Here is a 22,847-nt window from a genome sequence, read left to right as displayed (position 1 = left end):
GTCAACTTTTGAACTAAGACAGGTTGATTTTTTTTCGACGGCAGTCGATAGCTCTTGATGAGCTGAAGCATATGTTATCCATTTTTTTGGTTGAAAAATTCCTTCATGAGATGTACCAGTTTGAAAGTTTAAAGGGGTTGACAACTTCAGTGGTAATGTACACACTGAAATCAAAAACAGGCCGATACCAATTGTGAGACATATAGGGCAGTTTTAAGGAACAGTCGACTGGTAGCTCATAATCATCTTTGTCAATGAGGGGTTTGCAACTTTTGCTTGTTGGTGTATCTATTATTTGTTTCCGGTGTATCTCATCGTAAGACCAATTTGGTTCCAATGGTAAAACATGTAGGGGACTTGTTTATTTTAAGATGCTCACAGATTAACAACTTCAACGTTTAATCGAAGCGAGAAAATAAAACCAAAGCGTTGCTCTCGCAACCCTTTGCTCAGCGAAGCCGAACAAACGTTGCCGCAACACCTCACGTTGCCCATACAACGTAGATCTATTTTTTTTCTTAACAAAAACTCAAATTCAAGCGTCAAGAGCAAGGAACTGAGGAGGGGGCCATTCCCTCACATACCTAATAATTTTCGTTCGTTTCAAGTTTTAATGTAGCTTTTTACTTTCAGTACAAAAAAATGTTTGTTTTCATTTAATTACTTATTGGGATGATTTATCGTCTACGACTGGCTCATATTGCCAAATAAAGTCAAAACAAAATTTAACATTTTGCGGATAGTCTAAGACCATTTTAGACCATTAGTCTCCCCCTATCCTCCAAATTTTATATTATTTTTATTTACATAATAACTATTTCAAGTTATAACCTATAATAAAATTTATATGTCTATGAAATGCGATGCTGTCATTCTACCTGACAAAAGACACTCACTGAAAACTATAAACCAACTGAAGAGAAAAGTAAGAGAAAATGTTTATTCACCTTACACGTAAATTTTCCGGTGTATCTCATCGTAAGACCAATTTGGTTCCAATGGTAAAACATATAGGGGAATTGTTTATTTTAAGATCCTCACATATTAACAGCTTCAACGTTTAATCGAAGCAAGGAAATAAAACCAAAGCGTTGCTCTCACAACCCTTTGCTCAGCGAAGCCGAACAAACGTTGTCGCAACACCTCACGTTGCCCATACAACGTAGATCTATTTTTTTTCTTAACAAAAACTCAAATTCAAGCGTCAAGAGCAAGGAACTGAGGAGGGGGAAATTCCCTCACATACCTAATAATTTTCGTTCGTTTTAAGTTTTAATGTAGCTCTTTACTTTCAATAGAAAAAAAAAATGTTTGTTTTTATGTAATTACTTATTGGGGTGATTTATCGTCTACGACTGGCTCATATTGCCAAATAAAGTTAAAACAAAATTTAACATATTGCAGATAGTCTAAGACCATTTTGGACCGTTAGTCTCCCCCTATCCTCCAAATTTTATATTATTTTTATTTACATAATAACCATTTCAAGTTAAAACCTATAGTAAAATTTATATGTCTATGAAAAGCGATGCTGTCATTCTACCTGACACCAGACACTCACTGAAAACTATAAACCAACTGAAGAGAAAAGTAAGAGCAAATGTTTATTCACCTTACACGTAAATTTACCGAATATTCTTAATCCTTCAACACAGACAAGTGGCTAAATGTCTAGTCAAAATCAGCAAATCTATGAAAAGCCCAGCTTTTGTTCTATCTAAAACTTGAATCTTCATTGAAAAATGTGAATTAATAAAAGAAAAATAAAAAGCATGCATGTTTACCAAAAAAATTAGAATGGTACTGTTGGTTCTAGTTGTGGACGTTTGGTACAGTTTCTGAAATCTTAACAGTGCGTAGGTGCACTGATCAAAAACAGAGAGAGCAACTGGTTAATTTGTTAAAATCACCGTGAGATCTGCTGACTACATTCGCCACTATGAAAATTATTAGTATAATTTTTAGCTGATAAAAAAATCGAATCGAGTTGACCTGATAAATTATAACCGCCAATTACAAGGTTGTCGCAATATTATTAAACCGGAAAATCGTTTAAAGAAAGTGCTTACAATAGCTTCATATGTCAAAGCTTGAAACTAAGGCAAGATTAAAAGCTTTGATACTTCAATGCGCCGCTCCGTTTTTGCAAGATTTTCAGGGAAATCCCTGAAAATTCGGGGATAGTGGAAGCACTGAACAGAACGCAACTGACGAGCCAAAAGTAATGAAAGAAAGAGTTGATTCCGAACTCTCAGCTGCCATTCCTGGGAGATACCTGACAATTATAAGTGGGCACAAAAATCTTGTTTTGTTTCAGAATCGCTTTTATGAGGCAGCGCGGTGGCGGAGTGCATATGGTACTTTGACGATAAATCACAGCAAGCCAATTTGTTAAGAAAAAATAACCCAGTGATAATTTAGTGCCCCCCCTGGTATTGCGCGCCCCTAAGCCCGGATCTAGAGGGCCTATTAGAAAATCCTTTCCCGGTTGACGAAACAGTGACTTATCCATGTTTTCTGTTATTTTTTTTTCCTCGGATACCTTGGCTGCACCTAGTCCAGCAATGAAACCGAAAAAGGACGAATCAATGGATTGAATAGCGTCTAGACTGCGTTTTCTTTTTTGCTAATTTATTGCCCTTAGTTCCTCTTTGAAGTCTCTGACACTTACAACCAGAGAGTCTACGCAGTAAAAGTTTGTGATACATTTTGTTTATTGTACTAGTGGATGTCACAATCTTGTCTAGTTGAAGCTCAACATATGACCATTCTTTGTTATGATTTCATAACCGTTTCAGGTCAATGCGAGCATCCCAGTCCCTTTCTATTTGACCTTTTTGTTTTAATTCAGACTTAAATTAGGAGAAGCCTTAATGGTGACTTTAGGCTAAACTGATCAAGTCCTCCCTAAAATATCTGAAAAGAACTATAAAATAATTACCGCAATCGCCAACAATTTCAAATAATATATTCTTGGTCATTAAGTTTGCCAACTTAATTTGAATGACATTTTTGTCATAGGAAACTAAGATTGACAACTTGGGCTTCAAATAACAAATGACAATTTGTCAATTTTAGTTTTGTATCAGATTCCATTTCCAAGCCCATCCCTCCACAAAAATAGAATCCGGAAATTCTTCCCAGAAAATACAATCCATAAGTGCGAGTACGAGTTGCCTTCAACTTTCCAGTCAAGACTGGATATGTAGTATCCTTCCAAACCTAACTTAAAACACCGACCCAAAAAATGACTTTCCCTCAAGTTTTCATTTAAAAATCCTTCTTAGAATTTACAACAGCCACAAAAAAAACGTACTCAATCAACACCTTTTCTGAGAGCATTTTTCACCAAAATCAAAAAGAATACCGCCTCTAGTAAGTTGTACCTGAAATCCATGCGCTGAATTTTTAATTTTTCAGAGCAAGCTCTTAAGAAACTTTAAACAAAATAAACCTTTGTCTTGAGCAGATGACATAATGAGCTGTAACTAACAAATACAGTTTATGCTCCCAATTTTTTTTTAAGGAGTTTTAAAATTTCTTTTATGTTTCAAAAATAAATCTCCGAAACCAATTTTGTATTTGAACATAATATTTTTCAGTTCAACGTCACTGTTAAGGTCACACAACCCATGTGAAAAATGTCAGCATATTTATCAGAAAAAATTCAGACAGAGAAAATGGTGTTACATGGATAGAGGAAACTTTAAAAAAAATTACGGTTTATTCAGTAATCAATAATACAACAATATTGATGGCAAATAAACTTTAAGGAATTGAATTAGCCAAAATTAAGCGCAAAGGTAAAATTAGTCATTACAGCATAGTGTACCAATTTTCAAAGCTCATGACGCAACCAAAAGTTTAAAGGTTTTTGGTAAACTTCGTATAATTTTTTTTTCTCGCCAAATTCGTCTCCTTTAAAATGATACACAGGAAATGTTCATTTTTCTCTTTTAGAAGATTTCACCAAATTTTGAAACAGTTTACCATTTTGAAATAAAAAATTGGAAAAGACTCAGGACATTACCCCTTACACTCATAAATTACAACCATAAAATTGGTCTTACGAACAAATTCTGCAATATAAGACCTTTTAGAGCCTCAAACATAACTTTTTAGGGAAGCATTTAAGCCTTTTCTTCAAAATCTCAAACTGTTTGTCACATATTTCGGTTTAGTTCTAGAATCCAGCGACCCTGCTCTATTGAGGAATATCCATCCAAAGGCAAATTCTTTCACATATTACTAAAAAAAATTATTACTGACGAAACCAAAGGGTGAAAAATACAAGTACACGACAGAGAGATGATTCTTCAAACCCAGTCATACAAAACTCACAATATATATTACATGCTTTCTTATAATCCCTGAGTCAAAACTCTTTTTCGTCTTTATGTATACCCCCTCCCCCCACCCCTAATTCCTGCATATTTACCAGGGCACAAAATAATCAAGAAAAATACACTACAAATATGAATAAAAAGACTATTAAAACCGTGTTATAAGAGCAAAAGACTAGAAATTTGCACTATTTAAAAATATCGAAACCTTTTCAAACACTCATTCCCCAGGTCGACGGCTACTAAACACCCATCAGGCACATAGGCTATACCCGCTGGTCTCCTGAATTTTGCCTCCTCGCATTCAATTTGAAAAAGAAGAACACCAGTCTTAAATTCAAACACTTGAACAAATGAACGGGACCTTTCAATCCTTGTCGCCAATAAATGTCCGTGAGGATCCAATGCTATTCCCCCATAACGACCTTTCCCTGAAAAAAAAAAGTCATAAGTAGCGAAATCAAAACCAAAAGGAAATTAATTCTTGTACTGAAACAGAATGTAACTTACATTACATATTCGGCTTTCTTGCTATGTCCAATCTCTCTGCAAGAATAGTTCCCCGTATGGGGCGATGATGCCATAATTTTCTTCTTCTTATAAGTTATCTCTCTAGTTTAGTTATATTTTCTCTTGTTATTTATGTATTATGTGGGATGAGAGTTTAGTTTTTTGGTTGTTTTGTTAATTTCGTTTGCTTGTTCTTTTCTCCATTGGGTTATCTTTGTGGGTTAAAAATAAATGATGAACATGATGAATGCAAAACATGAACGGCGGTCTATACTGTGTTTGTAAATGTTTTTAGTTATTAATGCAGCTTTACTTCGTCTGTTCTACTGATCTGTTGGTCTATTTGATTATACTGTTTTTCTTTGTTATATTAGCTTTGTTATGCTTGCCATTGTTGAGTTACGTGTACTTTTGTTTTTTCTTTGTTTATTGATCTTTTTCTCTGTACTCCACTGTTTATACTTTTGTATGTTTGTAGGTAATAAATATTATTAGTACTATTATATAGGTATTTGTTTTAATAGGGTACAGTATTGAGGAATGGCAAGATTCCATTTTCTGATTTGAATTGCTGATGAGTTTTTAAACCTAAGGACTTTCCCTTTTTTGAGTGCTTTGCAACAGCTACGGGGGCGTATCTAGGGATATTAGAAGAGGGTTAAAACACCAACGATTTTATAGATCCAACTTTTTTTGTTTATTTTTACTGTACTGCACAACATATTGTGCATGTATTGTGCCTTCAAACAAAATATAAGCGTATACGGTTGCAGTAGTAGCTCTTCAACATTAATCTTTTGCTGATGTCAGCGTCTTAATATTTGCACTTATTTTTTCTACTAGACTCAGACAAATGTCTTAACCCCAAACGACCTGTTTCAGCCAGAGTATAAATAAAATTAAGTTTGTGGCTGTAGGTTTGTTTGCTTAGAAACTAAAACCTACTGTACATTTTTAAAGGCTCAAACGTAAAAAAAAACTCAACCAAAAAGAAAAAGAGCACTATTAAATCCTTGAACAAGAAGAAATAAAATAATTTATTAACTTGAACAAAAAGAAATTTCTGTTAACGAATAAATTAAATGCAAAATAAACAGAAATTGAAACAGACCATCACACAAAACCAAAAGATAACAGATGCTGCTATGGATGAATAGTTAAGTCTTAAGACAACCTGGTTATACGAACAGTAATTATTAGAGAGAGGAGTAAGGTTATTGCCCCCTAGCCGTTCCAAAAGAACTAGCGTTATTTGTGCTTTTGCATCTAAATGACGAAAACAAGGTCGTCTCTGATCCCGACTATTATCACACTTAGAGTATTCGTGACACTATGCTACATTTTTCAAATTTGCGTTGCTTTGTTGATAAAATTACTTTTGCTTTAAACTGTGGGATATATATCTTCGAAGTACTTTGATTAGAGCCTTAAAAAATTCCCTCATGTCAGTGAAAAATAAGAAGAATGAGCAATCACATTTGGAAATGCCAAAAAAATTTTTTTACCCCTTTATTTCAATTTTGGAATATAAAGCTTTTAAGAACACAAAGAATAAGTTACCTTTCCCTTCAGTGTAAATCTCTCGAAGAAAATCTCCATTCTGGGAGAAAACTTGCAATCTCGAATCGGCACAAATCACTTCTCTGTTGGGACCACAAGTGACACCAGCAAGCAAATTAAACTGACCGTTTCCACCTATTTTCTTCACCAATTTGCCATTGTCAAAAACAAAAACAGAGCCACGACCAGTGTCAGCAATCAATATTTGACCTCTACTGCTACAAGCAACAGCAACAGGCTCCTCGAATGCTGTACACGTAAACGAGCTCAGCTTTTCGCCAACTGATGTTAGCTCTGTGACAAATTTGCTTCGCCAATTTACAACCAAAAGGTTATCACTTTCATTTATGCATATCCCAGTTGAGCTTCTTCCTATGAGACAATCGTTCGTGATGATTTCTTCTCGTTTGAGATCATAGTTCAATTTGTGAATGCGGTCGTTACCCGTATCTAAAACATAAACAAATCCATTATTATCTGCCACTACATCAACTGGCTGGGATAGCTGATGCATATTTGTGCCCTTTGAACCATAAACGCTTTTCAAAGGAATTTTTCCATCACAAATGAAGGACATAGGAGAATTTTTGACATGCCTACCAAAAATACGGACAGAAAGTGCATGTTCACCACAAATCTTGGGTCGAAAGCGAATTTCATATGTACCATTATTATTATCAATTACATTGCACTTAACAACAGATCCTGATTCATGCTGAACATGAGCACTAACAGGGTCACCCCCCGCACAACATTGTTTACCATTAATATCACATGTCACGAGACTCGCACTGACCTCAACATGAAGATGACAATCGTCCATTTCAACAATGCATGCACTTGGATGCGTTTTGCTTGTCCTGATTTTAACAATACCGTCAAGGGTATTATTGACTTCATTCAAGGTACTAGACAGATCATCCTCTTCATAAGAAAGAAATGAGTTTTCCTTTGGCTCTAGTAATGCTGAAATTCCATCAATGCGACTTTTCAAATCATTGATTTTCATTGTTATGTTTCGAACTTCCATTTGATATTGTAAACCTTCACAGTCACGTTCAACTTTCGACCGTTCGGCATGTATCTGAGACAACTGGTTCTGAAAAAGAACGAAAATAAGCATTAGAACTGAGATATTAGATATCTGTAACCGAACTCACCAGCCAGGACAAAGACAAAGAGAAAAAAAAATCAAAATGAAGGACACAAAGAGGACTATGGGCAGTAGAAGGAAAAGACAAGTTAAAACGACGCGATTATTTTGCCTGTATAAAACAAAACATTTTCAACACTAAGAAAAAAGATACAATCTAAAATAATCTAAAACCAAATAAAATCCAAAGCCCGGTAATAAAAGAAAAAATATACAATCGATACTATTGTGACTGAGCACCAAAGAAGCTGAATAGAGTTGCTTCAATGAGAACATTGACTCGACTAGCAAATACAAAAGAAAATGATACGAAATTAATCATACTGTTGCGGAATGGTCCTGTTGCTAGCTTATTGAAAGATTAGCAAAAATGTGTTTTCTGTTGATACGTCCGCTATTGAGTTTTATACTTTCCCTTGTTTTTGGGGTAGATTCATGAACGGCATTGTTTTTATTTGGAAGCAGAGATTTGAGTCCTTAAATCCTTTTCTTAACCATTTCAATAACTTTGAAAAAAAAACATTCAATTTACAATTGGGTTTGAGCTAAATAACAGGCTACCATTTCTTGATATTTTCCTTATTAACAGAGATAACCATTTGCTTTGCTCAATGTACAGAAAAAATAGTGACAGATATCTAAATTTTCACTTGTGCCACCTGGTCTCAGTGAAAAGAATCATTGAAACCTAAGAAAAGGATTATTTCGCAACGATAAGATTAATTTCATATTCATTATCTTTTATTTTAGTCAGTCCTTCAGTGTTCTCATTGACGTAGCGCTATTTGCGCTCTATCACAGTAGCATCAATTGTAAATATAGATATTGGTTGTTTTTTATTTGTTTTATATTTTCCTTAATTTTAGGGTTTATAGATTATTTTAGACTATATCTTTTTTTTTCCTCAACTTGTAGCGTTCAAAATGCCTTGTTTCATACAGACGAAATATCCGAGTCGTTTTAATTTGTCTTTATTTTTCATCTCTTTGTTTTTGAGATATTATAAGAAAATTACCGAGAAAGAAAGAGAGACGGAGTATTTTCGTAGTTATTTTCTTTTTTTTCTCATTTTTTTTCTGTACTCTGCATTTGCTTTGTAGTATTTGTGGGTAATACAGATATTAATTAATTCAATTTTACTAGGGCCCTTGGTGCGCTTTATGCAAAACCTGCCTTTCCATTAAAAGGAATGAACCATTTGGGTTACCTTGAAGTAAGCACTCAATAGTAATATGTTGGGCGTAAACAATTTAAGGCATCATTATAAATCTAGGTTTACAAGGAAAGTACGCAAGAGTCCGTTTTAAAGAGCAATTATTGGATCAAATCTATAGAAAACGTTTGAAATCTTGTGGAAAACTTAAAATCATGAGATTTTGGAAGGGCACGGGACAAGCAAGGAAACCACGAGAGGGCTTGGCGGTTCCATTCTTAACTCACAAAGTTTTGAGAAATGAATTTGATTATTGAAATAAGGTGTATATTAATACAAAAAAAAATAGTTACAGGGTCTTGTCACATCCATAAGCAGGCAATTCATTTCAGAAGGGGGGGGGGGAAGTGGGCAGTAAAAATATAACAAAAAAAGACGAATTCCACGATCGGTAAAGGATATTTACGAATATCCGTAGGAATATTAATGAAATAATGATTCGTTCTAGGTCGGAGGCTGCATCTTGCACTCCTCCTCTACAACATGCCTCTCAACACATCAATGAACACCTCCTGAAAATTGTATAGTCTGTAATGAAAACAAAAACGAAGAAAACCTAACTTAGAAAATCCAACGTCATTCGCTACAGAAGCTCATCATAATAGAACTATGATGTATACGGAGGGTGCAAGTATACTAGATACCTGCACCCTTCTTGGATTTATTCCCTCAATCAAGAACAGAACAACACTTGACCATGTTCATGGGCGTGCGGAGGGAGGTGGACAGCTGCCCCTCTAGAACTTCAAATTTACACTAGATATGGCTGAAAAGGCAGATGGTTGAAAAAGCAATTATAAAAAGGTAAGTGGCTAAAAAAGCAGTTGATAAAAGGTAGATGGTTGAAAAGCTGGACAGCTGGAATGACAGAATAAAGGTCAAACAAGAATATAATATAAAGCTGAAAATAAACAGCTGGAATGACAGAATAAAAGTCAAACAAGAATATAATATAAAGCTGGAAATAAACAGCTGGAATGCCAGAATAAAAGTCAAACAAGAATATAATATAAAGCTGGAAATAAACAGCTGGAATGACATAATAAAAGTCAAACAAGAATATAATATAAAGCTGGAATGACAGAATAAAAGTCAAACAAGAATATAAGAATAAAACTTATCCATGATATCTTAGAAAGAGTTAGCTCTAATCTAAAAAGATTAATGCTGAAGCTCATTGATGATTTATGATTTTTGGTGATTACTTATTAATAAAGTTTTGGAATTACTTCTTAATAAAGAACTTGCTGGCAATGTAAGGTTTTGTGAAATACCATTATAACTTCAGCTCATCCCCTCCCCCAAAACCCTTCATCACAGAATCAGCTGCTCCCCCTCTAGACTAGAAGCTATGTACGCCCATGACCATGTTGGTTTGTTTATATCTTTTGCCGAACTAATTTTGAAACGATTATTTAGAGTTCAAGAACAAACATTTTCGGTCTTTTTTCATCTTAATTCTAGGTAATTCCATTTAGACGAGCCATCCCCCCCCTATCCCAGACGAAGAAATTAAATTATAATTAAAACTTGTACAATGAGGAAAGAAAAGAGGAACAAAGTTGAAATATGGTGCCACACAGAAGTAAGCGGGTGGTAGGTCCAAAGAGCTGCCCCCCTTCCCAATGGCGATGCTTGGAAGCAAAAAGTGTACACAAATACTGATATTCGGACCTCAAAATACAGTTTGAATTTTCAGACCCCTTGGAGAAACTTCAATACCTGGGTTTCCTCCAAATCTTCAATCCTTCGTGTAGTTTTTCTGGTAAGCCATCATAACTGAATTCAGATAAAAAGAGAAAATTAGTGTTGGTTAAAGCCACACAATGGCCATGGGGCTGTTGGATGCAAAAAGCGTCAAAATAAAAGAGGGTTAAATAGCTTACCTCCAGCACTTCCTTTTTTTCATCTTTTATTCGATTCAGACTTGTAAGAACCTCTTCTTTTTTCCTGTCTATGAGGATATATATTTCATTGAAGATTCTTTCAATGCTTTCTGCTACATCTTCCCTACTTTGCTCCAAGTTTCTAATTTCTTGTGAAACCACAGTATCAGCATCTTGCAACTGGAACAACAAACTGAAATTTATGAACAAAAACTAGAACAAATAATATTTCACGTGAACCTGACCCTAATGAGTATGAATTAGATATGCATTTTTATTAAATGAAAATAACAAGATTTTTAACTGCAAATAAGGAGCGACATCAAAATTTAAAACGAACAGAAATTATTCCGCATATGAAAGAGGTTGTCCCGTCCTCAACGCCTCGCTCTTTACGCTAAAGTTTGATTATCTCAGAGCTCTACTTTTTAAAACAGTAAAAAACTTTAGCGTAAAAAGCAAGGCGTTGGGGAGGCAATCCCTTTCATATACGGAGTAATTCCTGTTCGTTTTAAGTTTGATGTCGCTCCTTACTTGCAGTTAAAAGAATTGTTTCTTTTATATAATTTCTGGACGTTTTTGAATTAATGCATGTTTTGATTTTGGCTCACTGCACATGAATAATTAAACGAGATTTTTGGCTAAATGGCTTTCTCATAGTTTCAATCAGACAATTTTGATAAAAAAAGGGATGGAGGAGGAGACCTAGTTTCCCTCCAATTTTTGGTTACTTAAAAAGGCAGCTAGAACTTTCTATTTTTTACGAACGTTTTTATTTGTAAGAAATATACGTGACTTACGAATTAACTTACGTAACGAACTACTACATTTGTATATTTTTATTACGTATATAAGGGGGTTCGTCCCCTCGTTCTTTACAGTAAAGCTTGAATTTTGTCCCAATTCTTTCAGGATGACCCCTGAATCATAAAGACCGTAGAATAAAAGGTTGAAATTACTAAAAATACTTTAGCGTAAAGAGCAAGGTATTGTGGAGGAGACAAACCCCCTTATATGCGTAATAATTTCTGTTCGTTTTAGATTTTAATGCTGCTCCTTAGCCCACTTCCAGCTGAAAAAACTTTTTTCATTTTTTTTTCAAAAAATGATATAAAATCCTAGAGCCCCTTCATGGAAATTCTCTTCCCTCATGATAAATTCCTCCATGGAAAGATCCTCCCATTTAACCCCTTCCCCAGACCCCCCCCCCTTCAACGCAGAAAAGTCCCCCTGAAAACGCCTGTACACTTCCAAATAACCATCACTATATGTAAACAATGGTCAAAGTTTATAGCTTGCAGCCCCTCCCCCCGGGGATTGCAGGGGATTAAGTTGCCCCGGAAGACATAATTATTAGGTTTCTCGACTATGCTGAACAAAATGGCTATCTCAAAGGCTTGGTCCGGTGACTTCGGGAAAAAAAGAGTGTGGGAGGGGGCCCTCCATTTTTTTGATCACTTAAAAAGGGCACTAGAACTTCTGATTTCCGTTAGAATGAGCCCTCTCGCGACATTCTAGGAATACTGGGTCGATACGATCACTCCTGAAAAAAAAAAAAAAAACACGCAACCGTGATCTCTCTTCTGGCAAAAAATACAAAATTCCAAATTTTTGTAGATAGTAGCTTGAAACTTCAACAGTAGGGTTCTCTGGTACACTGAATCTGATAGTAGGATTTTCGTCTATGACTTTTAAGGGATGTTTCCTCCTATTTTCTAAAATAAGGCAAATTTTCTCAGGCTCGTAACTTCTGATGGGTAAGATTAAACTTGATGAAACTTATACATTTTAAAACAGCATAAAAATGCGATTTTTTTTATGTTACTATTGGTGTCAAAGTTCCATTTCTTGGAGTTTCGGTTACTATTGAGCCGGGTCGTTTATTTCTGTGTTTTTTATGGAGGATAGGGTATCAGGCGTATATGTTCAATTTATTCACGAGGCCCATGTACTTTTTGGAAGGGTTTCAATTTTGTTGAAACAGAAAAAAAGATGTAAGAATACCAGAATAATATAATGGTGAGTAGTGAGAGAGAGACGTGGCAATTTCTTCAGTTGCTTTGCTTAAAATTAGATTAGCAACTGTTCCTCGATAGTTAAATGGCTCACTTTCCTCCAATTTGATGGACACTATCAAACAAAAGAAAGAAAAGTGAAGAAAAGGATACACGAATGACCTGGATTATATGGCAACAATTTACTGGTAAGAAACGTTTTTTATTCTTAGAACCAAGTTAGGCTGGAGAAATTAAGATTTGTTTTAAAAACTACGATTTAGTTTTTTCTAATAATATCACCCTTCGATAGAACGACCGCAATTTGGATTTATCGTTTTCAGTCCTTTCCCAGTGGCTAGGAAAATTTTTCAGTCAATTGAACGAAAAGTGTATTGCATTGTTAGGAACCTTTATGGTGATATAAAATAGATATAGATAGATAGATAAATAGATATGACAACAAAAGCCCGTTGGAACCAAGGAAAATATGAAGACAATCCAACGAACACTTACGGGCATAGTAGAGACATACCTAACAATAGCGATGCCGAAATATCAAACAGTTTGTGGTAACGAACTGTAGGAAGGTAACGAACTGTAGAATTTCGATGCTAAAAGATATATCAAAAGAATCGGATTTTTATGCTGATTTTAAATATATAAGTTTCATCAAATTTAGTCTTTGTCATCAAAAGTTACGAGCCTGAGAAAATTTGCCTCATTTTGGAAAATAGGAGAAAACACCCCCTAAAAGTCATAGGATCTTAACGAAAATCACACCATCGTATTCAGCGTATCAGAGAACCCTATAGAAAAAATGTCAAGGTCCAATCTACAAAAATGTGGGATTTCGTATTTTTTGCCAGAAGACAAATCATGGGTGCGTGTTTATTTGTTTGTTTTTTTTTTATCCCCAGGGGTCATCGTATCGACCAAGTGGTCCTAGAGTGTTGCAAGAGGGTTCATTCTAACGGAAATGAAAAGTTCTAGTGCCCTTTTTAGGTGACCAAAAAAATTGGAGGGCACATAGGCCCCCTCCCACGCTCATTTTTTCCCAAAATCAACAGATCAAAATTTTGAGATAGCCATTTTGTTCCACATAGTCGAAAACCATAATAACTATGTCTTTGGGGATGACTTACCCCCCCCCCCCCCAAAGTCCCTGGGGGAGGGGCTGCAAGTTACAAACTTTGACCAATGTTTACATACAGTAATGGTTATTGGGAAGTGTACCGACGTTTTCAGGGGCATTTTTTGTTTGGGTGTGGGGTTGAGGGGAAGGGGCTATATGGGGGGATCTTTCCTTGGAGGAATATTTCATGGGGGAAGATAAATTCAATGAAAAGGGCGCAGGCTTTTTAAGCATTACCATTAAAAAAAACAATGAAAATATAAACATGAAAAAGTTTTTTCAATTGAAAGTAAGGAGAAGCATTAAAACTTAAAACGAACAGAGATTATTACGCATATGAGGGGTTCTAAAAATACTTTAGCATAAAGAGCGAGGTATTTAGGAGGAGATAAATACTTCGCTCTTTATTCTAAATTATTTTTAGTAATTTCAACTATTTATTCTACGGCCTTTCTGATTCAGTGGTCATTCTTAAAGAATTGGGACAAAACTTAAGATTTAGTGTGAAGAGCGAGGTATTAACGAGGGGACAAACCCCCTCATATATATTATCAAAAATATAAGAATATAAAAGTTTTTTACGTAAGTTAATTCTTAAGTTACGTATATTTTTTACTAATAAAAACGTTCGTTAAAAATTAAAAGTTCTAGTTGCCTTTTTAAATAGCCGAAAAATTGGAGGGCAACTAGGCCTCCTTCCCCACCCCTTATTTCTCAAAATCGTCTGATCAAAACTAAGAGAAATCCATTTAGCCAAAAAAGAATTAATTTGCAAATTTCATTTTAATAATTTATGTACGGAGAGCCATAATCACACATGCACTAATTCAAAAACTTTCAGAAATTAAATAAAAACAAGTTTTTTGAAATAAAAGTAAGGAGCGACATTAAAATTTAAAACGAACAGAAATTACTCCGTATATGAAAGGGGCTTTTCCTCTTCGACACCCCGCTCCTTGCGCTCGCAACTCTACTTTTAAAACAATAAAAAACTTTAGCGTAAAGAGCGGGGCGTCGAGGAGGAAAAACCCCTTTCATATACGGGGTAATTTCTGTTCGTTTTAAGTTTTAATGTCGCTCCTTACTTTCATTTCAAAAAAGATGTTTGTTTTTTTTTAATTTAATCATAATAACAAAGCAAAAACGATAGAATAACAAAAACACAAATAATAAGACACGTAAGAGTCTTATTATATTTTAATTCTACTAATATCAGTTATATAAGTAAGTCTTATTATATTCATAATGAGAGATTGGTTGTTATTGGTTATTGTTTTTTTTCTTTATTTTTATGTTTCGTTTGTAGTGAATTATTAGTTAGAAAATAAGTTTTATGAACTCGCCCAGTCGCAAGTGCTTTTTTGTATCTTTCTTGGGGCGGGTACTTGCATATTAGTTAAATTTATTTGATTTGTAAATAAAGTGAACTGAACTGAATTAATATTTTAATAGCACACAACTTTCATGCTCAATAATAATAGTTATATCGTAATTAAATTAAATGATATGATATATTACACCAATAGAGCCTCAATGGGCCATGGTTAACAAAAATAATATAAATAAGAAAAACACCTTCCACCACCATTATATATATATACTTATCTTCCAAGCATTCTTTTCTTGTACTGCCTATCATCGTCCCTCCAGAAATCTCTCTCTGAGCTGCATGGATACACGGACGTACCTCCCCACAATCTTAATATTCACTTTATAGTTACTTTTGAAAATTCCCACCATCCAATCCTTCCCCTTTACTTCAGTCCCAAAAATTTCTACCCTCATATCCTTAAAATTGTCCATAAAGTGCTCCAAATCTTCATTTTCTCTGCACATCTGGCAAAAGTATGGATCTTTCCGGGACCTAAATCTCCCTAAATATTTCCTTCTTTCACCGAAATGCATAAAATTACCCTATATTGAAGTGACCAAGCTTATATCCTCCCCCTAAAGCCCCATTTTAAAATAATATTTCTCCCCTGCCTCCTTGACCTCCACGTACACACCAAGAAGCTGCTGCGGTCCAAACAGTCTGCCATAACTGGATCTCCTGCTCTTGCAGTACAACTTTTACCTCTCTTACCACACTTCTCCTATGCCTATCCCCTGATTCCAAGTTCCTGACATCCCACAACTATCCAGTATTTTGCTTACTTGATTTGGCCAAGAATGTTTCCTATTATCTTTTATCATTTCTCTACGTGCTACCTTAACTAATCTATTCTCAGGCAATGATGTTATCCTTTCCCAAAACTTTTACTAGTCTTTTATTCCTCTTATTCCTAAGCGCATCTAGGCCTAAATATTAATAAAACTTAAATTAAATATTAATAAGTTTAGTAATAATTCTCCTAGGTTTTAGTATCCTAGTTTAGGGTCTCTGTAGGTAGCAAATTACTGAGTAATATGATACTTTTTAGACTGAGAAATGCTGTAGACAAAGTTTTAAGGGAAGAACAATGCGGTTTTAGAAAAGGTAGAGGATGTGTCGACCATGTTTTCACTCTTAGGTTAATAATTGAGAAGTCCCTTCGTTGTCAAACACCTTTGGTCCTTAGTTTTATCGATTATGAGCAAGCTTTCGATTCTGTTGATAGAACAGCGTTAACAAAGGTCTTATCGTTATATGGTATACCAGAAAAATACATTAAAGTGATTTGCGCTATGTACGAGAATAATACTGCTGCGGTTAAGGTAGGAAATGAGGTTAGCAACTGGTTTTGTATTAAATCAGGAGTTAAGCAGGGTTGTGTTCTATCCCCCTTTATATGGATCATTTTGATGGACTTCGTCTTAAGGAGCACAGGAAAGGCAATTGGAGACCATGGAATCAAATGGGGAGGAAGAACGCTCCTGGACTTAGATTATGCTGATGATTTAAGCATATTAGATGAAAGTGTGAGCAAAATGAATGAATTTTTAGAGGTTTTACGAGTTCAGGGTGCTAAAATAGGCTTGAAAATTAATGTTAAGAAGACTAAGTCACTAAGGTTAGGAATAAGTGAAGATGAACAGGTGACCTTAGGTAACGAAAAGATTGATCAGGTTGGGAGCTTCAGTTACCTTGGTAGTATTATTAGTAAAGATGGTGGGAGCAGTGAAGATGTTAAAAGTAGAATAGCGAAGTCTCATGGTGTTTTTTCATAGTTAAAAAAAGTTTGGAAGAATAGAAAGATAAGCCTACAAACCAAGATTAGAATATTGGAAGCTACAGTGATGACAGTGGTCAAATATGGCTCTGAAGCATTGGCACTCCGAAAAGCAGATGAAAATTTACTAGATGTTTTCCAGAGAAATTGCCTACGGATTTTTCTGGGTACCCGACTGACTGACCGTATTTCAAACAGTAGGTTGTACGAAAAGTGTGGTTCAATCCCGCTTTCTGGGGCTATAATGAAAGAAAGGTTGAGATGGCTAGGCTACGTTCTACGGATGAAGGATGACAGATTACCGAAGGTTGTCCTTTTTGGCCAACCGTCTGGGGCTACACGGAAAGCAGGTCGTCCTTGTCTGGGTTGGGAGGATGTCATAAATAAGGATTTAAAGGAAATGGGAACTTCCTGGGAGGGTGTAAAGAGGGAGGCTTTAAATAGATTAGGTTGGAGGAGGAGCGTGCGTAGCTGTGTTGGCCTCAGGCGGCTTGGTGCTGCAGTGAGTTATTAGTAGTAGTAGTAGTAGTAGTATAATTCTCTAGGAGGATGGATGTTTAAGATAAAGCGCAGCAAGATCCTAGGTTTGATCACATAGGAAAAGAGAGTTTATTTCTAAAAATATTGTGACTCAAAACTTTTGTTCTTTTTACTAGCTTAATATTACATACAAGAACCAATCGGGTTTTTTAAAAGGCGGCGTAATCAGATTCTCTTCCTAGAATACTCTTAAGGGTCGGCTTTCGAGATAATTTACATAGAATTCCAGAGCTATGGAAATAAAAAGATTTTGAAATCTTCCTAATTAGCCCTAATAACTTTTCTGAACTAACCCTAATTTCTTCTTATCTTTTAACCTTAAAATACAATAGATAAATGTCGTGGCTTAGCTGGGTAAATCTTGACTGGCATTCATAGAAATGGATCATTAACCTATTAAAATGTTGACATATTTGGTATTCAACATTTTAAGCTAAAATAAAAGTAAAATGTAAAAAAAAAATCAAAGCTTAACAAAAAGAACTTCAACAAAAGTCTACTAAAACTCTCAGTTTTTTAGGTATTTTCTTTTTACATAGTAAGATAAAGCATTCAAATTCAAGTTAAAGAATTCTTTGTGGAGGGGGGCAGGCTTTTGTATGGACATGTAATTTTTTGTTTTCTGTTAATCAACGGTTTTTCCTTTCGAAGTCGAGACTTGTCATTTACACCCATCCCCACAGATAATGAACTAGAAAAAAGCAGAGTAAATATTAGAATCAGCACAATCTCAAAAGAGATTTCTTAGATTTAAAGAGACTGTTGTAAGTTATCAGCTTTGGTTGATCAATGGCAATTTTGAAGCCCACTAAGAGAATTATTATTATTGTTTTTTTTTAAGGGTTAACCAAGCATAAAGGGGTACTTAACTAATTCCCAAGACTAGCAACCTATTATTCAGAAAACTGTAATGCATCGTCTTAAATGTTTCCTTCCTTTTTATGCTTTAAAATCAATCTATTTTTCTCTTGTTCATTCGTATATTAAATATTGTTCGATGATTTATTTGAGTACGTTTCTGTCACATATTTCTCCTATTGTGAAGTTGCAAAATAAAGCGATGAGATTCCTTAAGATGTTATTTTATTCCCCAGTTTCTCTTCCTGGTAAATCTCCAGCTAAGAGTCTTTACAGTTATTTTAATATCGTTCCGGTTAGACAAATTTTAGCTTTTCAATGTATACTTTTCCGTGTCCGTTATCTAAAGAGATCTGCAACCAGATTGTTTTAAATAATTTTTTCCAGGCCCTCCCTCAGTCCGACCATACAATACTCGTTGTCCTGTAAGTAAGCTTCCTGTGCCTTTCATTGTCTCCGAACGGTCTAGATTTTCGCCAACAAATATTATTACAAATTATTGGAACACATATGAATCTTTTTTTTGATCAGAGTCTATCGCTATTAACATCAAAAACTAAAATCAAAGCTCTGCTAATTAGTAAATATTAATTTGTGAGTAGCTCCCGTCCCTTCAGCTATCGGATAAATGAAGACAATAATTTTAATAAATGTTTTTTTGGCATTTATTTTTTGGTATGAGATAGTGAGAAGTGTGATGACATCCGTTTCTTCTGGGTTTGTTTGCTTTTACTGTTTGTATTGTCGCCCGGCTTTCGAGCCGGTCTCCCTGCCGGGAATGTTATGTGAATAGTTTTAAATATGTATAGTTAAAGAATAATATAGAACTTGAACTTGACGCCAGTGAGAATGACGAAAAAAACCAATGACATTTTCTTATAATCATGATAATCAATAAAAAATCCTTCTTATCTATCTTGTTATATATTTACTGTAAATAATATAGAAAATCCTCGCAGCTGACACTAATCAATAATTCAGGCAATTTCTAGACTATCTACTGTTCACCAACTAAAATATTAAGAACAACATATAAATTCATCATTTTTCTTTTTGGAAAAACTAACTTAAAAAAGAATGTTAGTACCTAACCCTTTAAAACTATTGCTAAATTTAGATAGAATAGGATAAATTCTGGCAGGTAAAAAATGCCATGTTACGTAGCTAGGGAAATTTCGGTTGGCAAGTCAAGTTTGTTCAAGTTTTGGCTATAAAATAAAGAAAACTACACTAAGGCAATTTTAAACTACAGTAAAACAAATAAGAAATGAGACATTATGTCTCCTTTTCCTTAACTTACCATATTTCCTTTTCCTTGACTTATTCAGGATGAAAAGTACTATGGGAGGAAAATAGGGTGAAAGTAACGTTACCATGAACAACAAAAAAAGTAACAAATTATGAAGCCGAAAAGACTGTGGGCAATTTGAGTTCAAGCATATTCTACCTACTCTGACATGACCACTTGAAACAGCGTATCAACCACAAAACCCATTTCTCTCCCAAGAATCGAGACTAATCCATCAAAACAAAAACAAGAGTTCTTGTATCGTACAAACTGATACCATGTTTTAATTGTGGCAGAATTAACACTTTTTTGTTAATCATAACTATCTTCCATTATTCTGAATTGCACACTTTTTACTGTTACGTTTTTCATTTAGTTTTCAAATAAGCTCTTCACTACTTTTTTTAAATTCTGGATATTTATTTTTTATCTTGTAAGCTTTTTTATACTCTGGATTTTCATATTTTTGCAGAAGAAAGGTTATATGCAGCTGCCTTTATCTGGACAACCTTATTGCCTTTATCTGGGGGTAGTTTCAAGCGGATACATAATCATGCATATTAATCCCGAAGAGAACTAATAATGGCCAGATTCAATCCTCGTTTACCAGCTTTCAGAAGCATCGCTGCATGGATAAGAGAGTCAAATGCACGTCTGACATCATATCCCCCAAAAACAAGACTTCCTCCAGACGACTCCGCAACAATCAGGGCATTTGCTATAGCGGCTAAAGCATCGGCACATCCAGTGCCTCGCTTGAATCCGAGCCGGTGTGAAGGGGTATAGCAAACTTTTTTTCAGTTCCCTAATAAATAGTAGATCAAAGAGCTTGCAAAGGGATGTAGCTACACTAATAGGGCGGAATAATGTACAGTGGACTTTAGATTTCCCTTTTTTAGAGATAGGGAGTCAGATCTCCGATGCAAAAAGAAGAAGGAACGACAGCCTATTGAAAATCATCTGCATAAGAAGGGACAGATGAGACGTCAGAAGTTTCCCACGTATTTCAAATGAAACGCACAAACATGGTCAATATCAGACAAACGTTTCCATTTTCATTTTTGAATAGCATCTTCGACAGAACGGGTACTGACCACAAAATCTTCATCGGGTTGAGCATCCAGAGACTAATCCAGAGCTACTTAAAAAAATTGTTCTATGATAGGATAAGGGGAAGAACACTCGGATTCGTAATATTCATACCATTCAGCCTCTGAAACATCAGCTGAGAACAGTCGCGAAGGAGGGGATGCTGAGGAGGAGACAAATTTTTTCGATCTTGTTTCGCACGGGCAGAATAGCTATTAATAAGATCTCTACGATGCTGAGCAAAAATCTTGGAGAACTTTCGCTTCGTCGAGATCCGTATGTCACTCCAAAGCCCCGTAGTAGGAAGCCCACATTCCTTCCATATACAAAAACCAAAACTTGACTTGTCCACATGAAGTAAAATTGTGGACCATCCAGGGACAATTCCTTTGAAGACACGTTGCATGGAGACAGCTGGTTTTTCGGCAAAACGTAGGGCATGACATATTTCAGCACAATATACGTCAATTCAAATCAGGACCTCATTCTTAGGCAACTGGAGTGACTGTTGGAGAAGGTGAAATGGGACATTAATTTTACTTGGAATCAAGTCGACGGATTCGACGAAATGAATTTGGTCAATTTTTGACCAATCACGACGATACCGCTCCGGTGAGGAATCACGTAGTAGTAGACTACTTCGAGACACAGCAGTTGGCACACCGATAGAGCAAGTTATAAGTAAATGGGCAGAAAGCTGATAACCAAATATAAAATTAACTATACCGGCGGTTAGATTTGACGATATAGCAATGTGGTCCCAGTTAGAGGTTCGCAAACACGTGTGAATATACGTAAAATAGGATATTTTATCTAATACACGCAAAAAATCACTAAATAAACCCTTAACTAAGGTAGTACTTGGAGACGCCTGAGAATCTGGTTCAGACAAATTACAATTAAAGTCTTCGGCTGCAACATAAGGTAAACCTAGACGCCAGATTTTTTTTTTTTTTTTTGGGGGGGGGTTGCACAAAGAAGTATTGCAAAATTGTACAGAGCAAATCTATGTTTATATCCATAGTCTTTTCTCATTACCTCTGGCGAAAAGGTACCTATTAGCAATATGACCATTATTTCTATTACCAAATTGTCGCAAGGGATAATTGGAATCTAACTTTTCACACGATACAGCATATAATCGGAGTCCAATCTCACGGCTAATTAATGATCATTTATTTCAAACAAGCTAGAACGGAGAGTTGATTTAACAAAAGAAACAAGACCACGAGAGGGTCGCCTCTTTTATTCAGCTTTCTAGCAGGTACGAAGTACGACGTCATGCCATCAAGTGTAAGTATGTTGATACTATGTTAAGTAACAAAATGTTCCTGGAGGATAATCACGCTATCACTGGAGCCGAGGCTTTGCAACACAGAAAGTTTATTTGTAAGCGCCCCGTTTATATTCAATGGTAATAGAAACGAGTCCAAGGGTTTATGTTTTGCGGTTTCTCGGGCACTTTACGCTATAACACATGTGACCATCGGTCTTGCAACAAATGTAAAAAGCAATTTTTTGGCATAACTGGAGCCACATTTAGAATACAGTGCACTGTTCTTAAAATTCCCGGCGAAGTGACCGATCCCACGACAATTGAAGCAGCGACGAGGTAGGAACATGAACTCCCCAACCGGAAGGGCTTCATATCCATATTTCATAGATACTTTCAGAAACTTATCAAGAACAGTTCGGGACGGGAAGTACACTTTAAATATTTGGGTCTTGCCACACTGTACTGTTTTAGTGCACTCGGGGATTAGCTGTTTCAGAGACAGTTCGTCTAAATCTTCTGGCACTCGCTTAATCGCCGCGACAAAGGCAGGATCCTTGAGGGAAATTTGGATAGATATTTCGGCACGCTAAACATTTTCAACTATCTGGCCCGCGGTTTTCTTGGACCGAAACACAAGTTTCTACTCGTCATTAAAGCGTCGTAACTCGGCCATATGGTTCTGATTCGGGCACACCTTGTCGATGAATGTTTTTCGTTCAATTGGGCCTTTTAAGTCTTTTGGGGGATGCTTTAGTACCACGGAGTAAAGTGGAGAGGGGGTGAGATTGAAGGGGCTGGGACCTGTCAGGCAGACTGGCCGGGTAGCGACAAGCATTCAAAATAGATTAACCTA

The 22,847-nt window shown here is 35.6% G+C and overlaps 1 protein-coding gene across 2 annotated transcripts in view; it reads right to left on the bottom strand.

Annotated features, from left to right (window-relative positions):
* Positions 1 to 3,705: 3,705 nt before the first annotated feature.
* The window catches only part of LOC136026838 (tripartite motif-containing protein 2-like), a 52,590-nt gene continuing 33,448 nt past the window's right edge, over positions 3,706 to 22,847 (bottom strand). For both annotated transcript variants that reach the window (XM_065703546.1, XM_065703547.1), the window contains 3 exons: positions 10,666 to 10,845; positions 6,414 to 7,512; positions 3,706 to 4,774 (listed from right to left, as the gene is read on the bottom strand). In XM_065703546.1, the coding sequence (XP_065559618.1) occupies positions 4,536 to 4,774; positions 6,414 to 7,512; positions 10,666 to 10,845 (1,518 nt within the window). In that variant the 3' untranslated portion in view covers positions 3,706 to 4,535. The remainder of the gene's footprint in view (positions 4,775 to 6,413; positions 7,513 to 10,665; positions 10,846 to 22,847) is intronic.

Source organism: Artemia franciscana, chromosome 5, assembly GCF_032884065.1.
Source record: "Artemia franciscana chromosome 5, ASM3288406v1, whole genome shotgun sequence".
NCBI classification, from domain to species: Eukaryota; Metazoa; Arthropoda; class Branchiopoda; order Anostraca; family Artemiidae; genus Artemia; species Artemia franciscana.
Note: the sequence above shows the minus strand (reverse complement) of the source record. Positions and strands in the feature narration are given on the sequence as shown.